This window comes from Scylla paramamosain, chromosome 29, assembly GCF_035594125.1.
Source record: "Scylla paramamosain isolate STU-SP2022 chromosome 29, ASM3559412v1, whole genome shotgun sequence".
NCBI lineage: Eukaryota > Metazoa > Arthropoda > Malacostraca > Decapoda > Portunidae > Scylla > Scylla paramamosain.
The window spans coordinates 12,559,380-12,569,379 of record NC_087179.1 but is presented as its reverse complement, the minus strand read 5'-3'; the positions used below and the strand labels follow the sequence as shown (position 1 = coordinate 12,569,379).

The following is a 10,000-nucleotide window of genomic DNA, read 5'->3' as shown; positions in this document are numbered from 1 at the left end:
TACTACTACTACTACTACTACTGCTGCTGCTGCTACTACAGGTTCTGATAGGCCAACTTTGTCCTTAATAGGCTTTCCTCTTGCTTTTCTACTTCCTTTACTCCCTGCAGCCTTCCTTCCTTTCCTTCATGTCCTTCCCCAGCATAACGTGTTCTTATGTTCTTATGTTCCGGTAGGCTAACTTTGTTCATAATAGACTTACCCTCCCTCCCTTCCTTCCTTCCTTCCTTCCTTCCTTCCTTCCTTCCTTCCTTCCTTCCTTCCTTTCACTCCTTTCCTCTCAAGTTCCCCCTTCCTCATTGTTTTTCCTTCCTTTACTTCTTTCCTTTCGAATACCTCCTTCCTTCCTCCTTTCTTCCTTCCTTTACTCCTTTCCTTTCAAATTCCTCTTTCTTTCCTTCCTTCCTTCCTTCCTTCCCTCTTTCTTTCTTTCTTTCTTTCCCTCCCTTCCTTTCACTCATTTCGTCTCACTTTCCTCCCTGCTTGCTTCCTTCTTCCTTCCTTCCTTCCTTCCTTCCTTCCTTCCTTCCTTCCTTCCTTCCTTCCTTCCTTCCTTCATATTTTTGTTTTGTTCCTGTTGCTATTTACTTTATTAATCATATTTATTTATTTTCTTCCTCTTCCATTCCCACGCACACTCTATTAATCATTTTGGACAGACGCCCCGTGCAAATTTACATGCTGGCATTAAAACTGCTGTGTGTGTGTGTGTGTGTGTGTGTGTGTGTGTGTGTGTGTGTGTGTGTGTGTGTGTGTGTGTGTTTAGTAGAGAGAATATAACTGTATCATAACCAACTTTTTCTCCATCTTCTTCTTCTTCTTCTTGTTGCCTCCACATAAATCTTTTGCTTCTTTTTCCTCTCACTCGAAAAAATTAAATGGGAAAAAGGAAAAGTGGGTTATCTTTATTTATTGTTGTTGGTTTGTTTATTTTTTGGTCTTTTCCTCCATTTTTTATTTTTTTATTTTTTATTTTATTTTCTTATTTTATTTGTCGGTTTTTGTTCCCATAAATTCAAGGTCAGAGAGAGAGAGAGAGAGAGAGAGAGAGAGAGAGAGAGAGAGAGAGAGAGAGAGAGAGAGAGAGAGAGAGAGAGGAACAAGACAGGTTTAATTAGTAGTCGCTTTTTTATTCTTATTTATTTTTATTTATTTTTTTCTTGCCTGTGGTTATTGTATATATTTATATTCCTATCCCTTTCACTGTCTGTCTGTCTGTCTGTCTGTCTGTCTATTAGTTCATCTGTCTATCTCTTTGTCCATCTGTTTGTCAGTCTGTTTGTCTGTCTGTGTGTTTGTTTTGTCTGTTTAGTGTGGTAATAAAATTTATGTGGCACCGTTTTCTCTCTCTCTCTCTCTCTCTCTCTCTCTCTCTCTCTCTCTCTCTCTCTCTCTCTCTCTCTCTCTCTCTCTCTCTCTCTCTCTTGATGGAAACGAGAGTGGAAAGAAAGAAAACGTGAAAAAATAAGGAAAACTGATGAAAACAAGAGAGGGGAAGAAAGAAAACGTGAAAAAAATAAGGAAAACTGAAAAAAAAACAAGTGGTGAAGAAAGAAAACGTGAAAAAAAGTAAAGAAAACTGAAGAAAACAAAAGTACTGAAGAAAGAAAACGGAAAAAAATAAGGGAAACTGAGCAAAACATGAGTGAGGAAGGAAGAACACCACACACACACACACACACACACACACACACACACACGAAAAAAAAAAAAAAAAAAAAAAACAGGGTGAAGGAGGAGTGTTGGTCGTTAACTACTTCTGTTTCTTGGGTCGTGTCCAAATGACCTCCTCCTCCTCCTCCTCCTCGGTGTTGTAATCATGTGGAGGGAAGAAAGAGGAAAGGCCGCTTATATCGAACCGTGGGGAAAATTCTAATAGACTCTCGACAGGGTGGAGGAATGGAAGGATGAAGGGGTGAAGGGGTGATAGGGTGAAGGAATGGAAGGATGAAGGGGTGAAGGGGTGAAAGTGGAAGGAATGGAAGAGGAGGAAGGGAGGAATAGAAGCATGGTGTCGAAGAACAGAGGGATGGAGGGAGGGATGGGATGGAGGAAAGGAGGGAGGGATGGAGGGATGGGGTGGAGGGAATGGAGGTAATCAGACTCTACAAAGTCGTGTTTTCTTAATGGCTTGGACGCTTCTCTCTTTCTCTCTCTCTCTCTCTCTCTCTCTCTCTCTCTCTCTCTCTCTCTCTCTCTCTCTCTCTCTCTCTCTCTCTCTCTCTCTCACACACACACATATTCACTCTATTCATCCCTCTTTCTACACCAAGACACTTTCTTCACATATTTTAGTGACAAACATTCATCTACCTTCCAGACCTTCCATTCTCCAGGTGTTGTTATTAGTAAACATTCACTTACCTATCAGACCTAACTTAACAACCCAAGAGAGAGAGAGAGAGAGAGAGAGGAGAGAGGAGAGAGAGAGAGAGAGAGAGAGAGAGAGAGAGAGAGAGAGAGAAATAACTATTGCACTCGTCTCTCAGTCAAACACACAGAAAGAGACACACTAACAAACAAACTTAACTTGTCTTTACCTTCCAGACCTCGGCATTAAGGTGCGTGGGCTCTGGAAATGGAAGACGCAGCAGCACCACGTCCTCAAAGGGTGTACGTGGCTGTGTACGTCGGACTGTTCGTGGGGTATGTGGTCTTCATAAGCTGCTTAGTGATGTGGCATTTTTTTTTTTCTCACCTCTGTCTCTCTCTTTTTCTCTGTCTCTATCTATCTATCTCCCTTAATGTGCGTGTGTATCTTCCCGTCTTTTTGCGAGGATGCTTCTGCTGAGTGAGGGAAAAGAGGGAAAAAAAATGATGATGAAATAGAGGAAACAAACTCAATAGCTGTGGTAACCCTACGAAACTAAAAGATGAGACACGAAAGGAAGGAGAGTGAATGAGGGGACAGGAGGAAAAAAATTATATAGAGGAAAACAGAAAAAAGCAAGTACTAACTTACCATTTTTCGTCTTATTTTCTTGTCTCCTGCGTCCTCCTCTCGGCCGACATGCCGCAAACACTCCCACGCCGCACCTCCTCTACTTTCAAAAGGGCTTTAATTGAAGTGACACATGTTTTTAAGAATATTTTTCACGGCCTCTAGTGACAGATTAACAAAACTTCCACATTATTAACAGGAGAAAACACTCTTGAGAACCCGGCTACCCATCTCTGTGGCCTTTGAAAACAGTCGTGTTGAGAGAGAGGAGAGACGAGAGAGAGAGAGAGAGTGAGAGAGAGAGAGAGAGAGAGAGAGAGAGAGAGAGAGAGAGAGAGAGCAAAGCATTTCTGAATACGGGCCTGAGCTTCGTAATATTACCACAATAAGACTGGAAACTCCCATTACAGTCTTTTTATGTTAGCTTCCCCCAGCTTTGCACTGAGGCGAGTGCTGGCTCCACTTACTGCCTTGTTTAGTGTATAAGTATTGTTGAATATTGTATTTCCTATTGTAAGATATGGCTGATGGTGAAATGGGAGTATTATTGTAGCAGTAGTAGTAGTAGTAGTAGTAGTAGTAGTAGTAGTAGTTGTTGTTGTTGTTGTTGTTGTTGTTGTTAGAGAGACAGGAAAAGAAAATAGAAAGAGAAAGAATAGTAGTAGTAGTAGTAGTTGTTGTTGTTAGAGAGACAAGAAAAGAAAATAGAAAGAGAAAGAAGAGAAAGAGAGAGAGAGAAATAAAAATCAAGAAAACCACATCATCCCTTGACAAAGTAAGAACAAACAAACATGAACAAACATTTTTTCTATATGCCACAGAAAGAAAAGACACATTTTTTTTATTCATTTTTCCACTACGGTACACGCCAGAAAGCTGCACTGAATATACCAGATAAAAAAATAAATAAAAAAGTGAGAGAGAGAGAGAGAGAGAGAGAGAGAGAGAGAGAGAGAGAGAGAGAGAGAGAGAGAGAGTAGAGAGAGAGAGAGAGGGGAATGTGGGGAGAGTCACAGAGAAGAATGAGGAGGAGGAGGAGGAATGAGGAAAGGAAGGAAGGAAGGATAGGAGGTAGGAGGAAGAGGAGGAAGAACAAAAGGGAGGATGAGAGGAGGAAGAGGAGGAAGAATGAGGAAGAAAGGAAGGAAGCAAGGGAGGATAGGAGGTAGGAGGAAGAACAGAAGGAAGGATAGGAAGAGAAAAAGGAGGAGGAAGGAAAGCAGGAAAGGGAAAACAGAGAGGCAGTGTGTAGGGGAAGAGGAGGAGGTGGAAGAGGAGGAAATATGACTTAAGCCTACCAGATGGAGGAGGAGGAGGGAGAGAATTACAGTGACAAAGCTGTTCGATATACTTGAGAGTGGTGAAGGAAAAGGTGAGGGCAGACACGGTGACTAATTAAGGAGCACCTCTTGTACTTTTCCTTCCCTTACCTGAAGAATTAGTACCCAGAGAGAGAGAGAGAGAAAGAGAGAGAGAGAGAGAGAGAGAGAAGAGAGAGAGAGAGAGAGAGAAACTATTACACTCGTCCCTTAGTTAAACACACACAACAACACCTACACACACACACACACACACACACACACACGCACCACATACGTGACACCCCACCTGCCTAATGTACCTAACAAACAATTACTACCTAATTAACACAGGTAGCCCAGGTGACCTCATTAACCCTTGCCACGCTCCAATAACATCACTAACTTTTCCCAAACCTGTACTGCCATGATCAAAGGGACGAAATTCTGTGTGTGCGTGTGTTACTGTGTGCAGGGTGTGGACGAACGAGAGGGAGACACACACACACACACACACACACACACACACACACACACACACACACACACACACACACACACACACACACACACACACACACACACACACACACACACACGACATAAAAGCAGTGATAGTTTTCCAATAGTTAGCCACGAAAAGGGTAATTAAAACTTGGTTCTTCTCGTCTCCACAAAGGAACAAAGATTAAATTCCTTCTGATTAGTTCTTGGGTCTTAGTAGCTTGTTGGCAGGTGCTGGGGGGGCGAGGGGCACTGGGAAGCTGGCTGAGGGAGGAGTAGGAGGAGAGGAAGAGGAGGAGGAGGAGGTTAGAATGAAAGAAGTGAAGGAGAACGAAGAGGTTAGCAGGTTCGGGTGGGGAAGGAAGGGGAAGGAGGAGGGACAAGGAGGAGATTAAAAGGAAGGAAGGGAAGGGGAACGGAGAGGAGGTTAATAGGAGGGTAGAAAGAGGAAGGAAGGAAAGGAGGACGAAGAGGAGATTAGTAGGAGGGTAGAAGGAGGAAGGAAGGGAAAAAGAACACAAACCTTTCTACTTTCTCTCCTCTTTATTCGGTCCACCTTCCTAACCTAATGGAAGAGTTAACCAGTACTCTCAAGCTTTCATCCCTTTTAATGGCAGACTGTGAACTCCAAGGCTGGTGTTGCTGCTGTATTTCCCCTAACAGTGCGAGAGAGGCTCCAAGACACCTTCAGAATTTAAGACAACCCTTTTGACTTCACTCTTGAGGGAACTGACACCTTCTGTAGACCTTTTTTTTTAACAGCCTTTTGTTGCACGCGCCAGCACACAACAGCAGCAGCAGCTGCACCAGGCTTACCTAACCTACAGTTGCAACGATACAGTGTGATGTGCACGGTACTCAGCGCCCAGTGATGTTTATTGTATTATGTGATGTGTAGAGTAGACTATGGTGCACCGCCGGTATATGAGGATTAGAGAGAGGGAGAGGGAGAGGGAAGGAGGTGGGCGGGCAGGCAGAAGGAGCGAAAGCCTAAAGAAAGAAGCGACTTTGGGTAACCCTCCCTTCGATGGCACGCCCCTCTTGGCACACACGCTTGAGGCAACCTCGCTCAGCCCCCACCCCCTTGATAAGTACTCCTGAGAGGACGAGGGGTGGGCGGGGGTGATGGGGGGTCCCTGGGAGTGGCTGGTGTGAGAGTGGCAGGTGGGAAACCGGGGATAAGGGAAGAAAGGGAGAAAGGGAGGAAGGTAGTCTTTGAAGGCGTGAGTGTTGAGGAGAGGCACCAAGAGAGGAGCTTATGAGAACACAGCAGCATAAGGGGAAATACAGAAGCCAGCAAGATTACACGTGGCAGTCCTTATATAATACAGTCCCTTTGTTCAGTCACACCTGTCCTATAGTTTGTCCCTGTGTCATTAGTAGGTTTATGAGGACTTGTATGTAAGGGCAGATACAAGAAGCCACAAGGTTCTTACATAATGTTGTTCCTATGTTACCTTATCTCTCTCCATTAGTTTATGTAGTCTTCTCTAACCTTTCCATCCTAACGTGAACCAGTTGGGCTACACGTGGCAGCCCTCATGTGATACAATACCTGTGTTATCTTATCATACCTGGCTTAATTTGTTCTTTTATCCCTAACCCTTTGATTCTTACCTGATTACTTAAGAGTGTACGAGTTTCCCAGGTGTTTATTTGAAAAGAGGTTCGTTTTCATTCATCCATTTATTTATTTATTTTTTATTTTATTTATTTATTTTTTTTTATCATTAAGTTTATGCATACATGTTCTCTTCGCTGGATCTAAAAGAACTTCTGACCTGATGGCTTCTTGCAGCTTCCCTTATTTTATTTTATTGTGTTTTAACCAGTTCACTTATCTGTCTGTCTATCTACCTGTGTATGTATTTGTGTGGGTATCTGTCTTTCTATCTATCTGTCTGTCTGTCTGTCTGTCTGTCTGTCTGTCTGTCTGTCTGTCTGTTCATCTATCTGTCCATTTTATCTATGAGCCAACTCACCAATTAACTTCCACACCATAGAGGAAATAAGCAGGTCGGGTTATTTCCTCTTCTACCTCCTCCTCCTCCTCCTCCTCCTCCTCCTCCTCCTCCGAAGAGTGTGAGGGAGTATTTATAAGCAAGGCAGGAGACGGAAACAGGAAACATTGATGCGTATGTACAAGTTTTTATCCTTGAATCCGGAAAATAAGGAAACTTTCTTTGCGTTCATACTTTGTTGAAGGGTAAACTCACACAGGCTGGAAGGGAAAGTGATTGAAAGAAAACGGAGAAACATTTGCGAGGCGTGAGGGAGGAAAGCGGCAGGATGGGGAAACTCAATTTTTTTTATGTATATGTTTTGCTTCATTTCAGCGAAGATAAAAAAAAAAAAAAAAGGTGGTTGGTATAAATGGAAACTTGTGCGGACTCTAGGGGGAGGGAAATATGTATGCTGTTGGAATTAAAGGGAAGATCAAAGGTTTACGAGTTGCGAGCGGAGAGAGAAATAAATAAACATAGAGAACACAGTGAAAATGTTACGTGCACGCGGGGAATGAAAAGGTATCGGATGCAAACACCACACACACACACACACACACACACACACACACACACACACACACACACACACACACACACACGAACAGTGAAGCGAAGTAATACAACTCGCCCGTATGTGTGTGTGTGTGTGTGTGTGTGTGTGTGTGTGTGTGTGTGTGTGTGTGTGTGTGTGTGTGTGTGTGTGTGTGTTGAACGTTTTCTCTCTCTCTCTCTCTCTCTCTCTCTCTCTCTCTCTCTCTCTCTCTCTCTCTCTCTCTCTCTCTCTCTTCAGTCTATTTCCTCCTGCACAATACAATTTTCCTTATTACTCTCTCTCTCTCTCTCTCTCTCTCTCTCTCTCTCTCTCTCTCTCTCTCTCTCTCTCTCTCGTGCGGTAAACTCATATTTGTATTTATTTTGTAGTATGTATGTATGTGTCTGTACGTGTGTGTGTGTGTGTGTTTGTGTGTGTGTGTGTGTGTGTGTGTGTGTGGGTGTGTGTGTGCGAAGGAGCGCAAGAGTACCATTAAATCTGTAATATGAGACTCAGATTTTGTGTCCCCGGGCTGGAGAATTGTGATATTGCGTGTGGCTGCGTGTTCATGGTATTGTGTCTGCGTTTTAGTTGGCGTGCGTGTGTGTGGATGTGTGTGGGTGTGAATGTATTGGGTGGGTAGGGGTTGGGAGAGGATGGAGACACTTCGCAGCCTTATATTCTCGTTTTATTGGTGTATTTGCGCGTGTAGGAGGTGGAAGAGAGGGCGCTATCAGTACAAACATGCATATCTATCCGACAAAGGAGGAGTTTCACATCTCAGTGCGCTTCTTTACAGACCCAGACGAGGGTACGAGGACGCGATATCATGGGAAGTAAAAAGAAATAAGTAAATCCCCCTTTGTCCTTTACAGTTGAGAAATTTAAGTTATTCAATTACAGTGTTTTTTTTTTATCTAATTTTTGTCCTTTACGCAACCAAGCCTTCCGTATGCTATTTACTGAAGAGACAAAGACGCATCAGAATAATCAAGATAAAAGAAAAGGGAAAAATATTTAAAAAAAACATATCACTTATACTCTTACATTTCTTCCCCTAGAAACATGATTACAAACAAGTAAAAAAGAAAGAAAAAAACAGAAAACATGCATTAAAAGAAGTCACGAGTCTCAGAAACACACACACACACACACACACACACACACACACACACACACACACACACACACACACACACACACACACACGAGGCTGTATTCTCCGCACGTGCCTCGAAACAAGTGGAGCATCATCATTACATTGGCAGGTTGTGGAAGGAGGGAAGTTGTTGGGAATGAGGCGGAGGTGTGTGTTGCATCTGAGAGGGCGTCCCCGCTAATGCCCTTATTCTTCGACTTCTTCTTCTTTGTCTTTTTTCTTTTATTTTTTTCGTTTTTTCATCTTTTTTTTTCGTTTTCGATTTTTTTTTCGTTTTCGTTTTTGTCTTTTGGTTTTTGCTTTCTTTGTTTTCGTTTTTTTCTTCTTTGTCTTCGTTTTTCCCTTCTTCTTCTTCTTCTTCTTCTTCTTCTTCTTGACTCGATTAATCTTCTATTTATTTTTCAAGGGTGATTATTTAATTATTTCCCCTTTATAAATGTATTATGTAAATGGACGCGTTATTATTCAAATCAGTTTTCCTTTTTACCTTTTTTTTTCTTTTTGGTAAACGTTTATGCAAATTTGATTTTAATGTTCCTACGTGTGTGCGTGCGTGCGTGCGTGCGTGCGTGCGTGTTGTGGGGGAAGGGGGAGAAGGAGGACGTGAGAGTGAATAAGGAGAGGTGACGGGGTGGATAAAGGGAAGAGGGAGAGGAGGAGGAAAGGAGGAAGGAAGAGGGAGATGAAAAGGAGAGAAGGAGGGGAGGAGGGAGGTGAAATGGAAAGGAGGAAGGAAGGAAGAGAGAGATGAGGGGAAGGAAAGGAAGGAAGAGGGAGATGAGAAGAAAGAAAGGAAGGAAGAGAGAGATGAGTAGAAGGAAAGGAGAAAGGAAGAGGGAAATGAGGAGAAGGAAAGGAGGGAAGAGGGAGATGAGGAGAATGAAAGGAGGGATGGGTGGCGGTGCAGGAGGGAGGAAAGAAACAATCGAATGAAAGAAAAGGAGAGAGAGAGAGAGAGAGAGAGAGAGAGAGAGAGAGAGAGAGAGAGATAGTACAGTAATATCAGCAAGTCTGTTGTCCACCTACACTCTCCACCCGTTAAGAAACACACACACACACACACACACACAAAAACACACCACAAGTAAATTAAAACTGAGAAAACTTAACACATTACATTAAATTTCCACCTCGAGCTGATGTTAGGTGGGGATCGGACCGCGAACACAAAACACCGCGAGTTAGGAGCAGAGGCTTAATCCACCGAGCCAAACATCCCTTATGTATTGAGAACGTAGCACGCCATTCTGCCCCTGGGAACTTATTACGAAAACGTGGAGAGAGTATGTTGGGTGTGGCATTAACAGAAGCAGCAGCAGTAGTAGTAGTAGTAGTAATAGTAGGATAAAAACAAACAGACTCATAGGGAAGGCACGAGTAAGCAGTGACCTTCAATACAACCGACTTTTTAGTTAGCCATACATCCCCCTGCGTGTCCCGGGTCGCGCTGTGGCTCTCTCCACGCCGCCACCACCAGCTGGGTGGGTGAATTTCCTCACTTGAATGGAAACTTATGAGGGAGAAGAAGGGAGCGTCTGCGAGGGAGTGATAATGGGTGCT

General features: G+C 43.2%; 1 protein-coding gene across 5 annotated transcripts in view; it reads left to right on the top strand.

The window, feature by feature from the left end:
• Window positions 1–10,000, top strand: part of LOC135115334 (uncharacterized) — a 92,821-nt gene that overhangs the window by 50,369 nt on the left and 32,452 nt on the right. For 3 of the 5 annotated variants that reach the window (XR_010275958.1, XR_010275961.1, XM_064031976.1), the window contains one exon: window positions 2,548–2,561. Coding sequence is in view for 1 of the 5 variants with exons in the window: in XM_064031976.1 (XP_063888046.1) it covers window positions 2,548–2,561 (14 nt within the window). In the remaining 4 variants the exon portion in view is untranslated. Of the gene's footprint in view, window positions 1–2,547; window positions 2,614–10,000 lie in introns of all 5 variants that reach the window. The other 2 variants (XR_010275960.1, XR_010275959.1) reach the window with 1 other exon arrangement.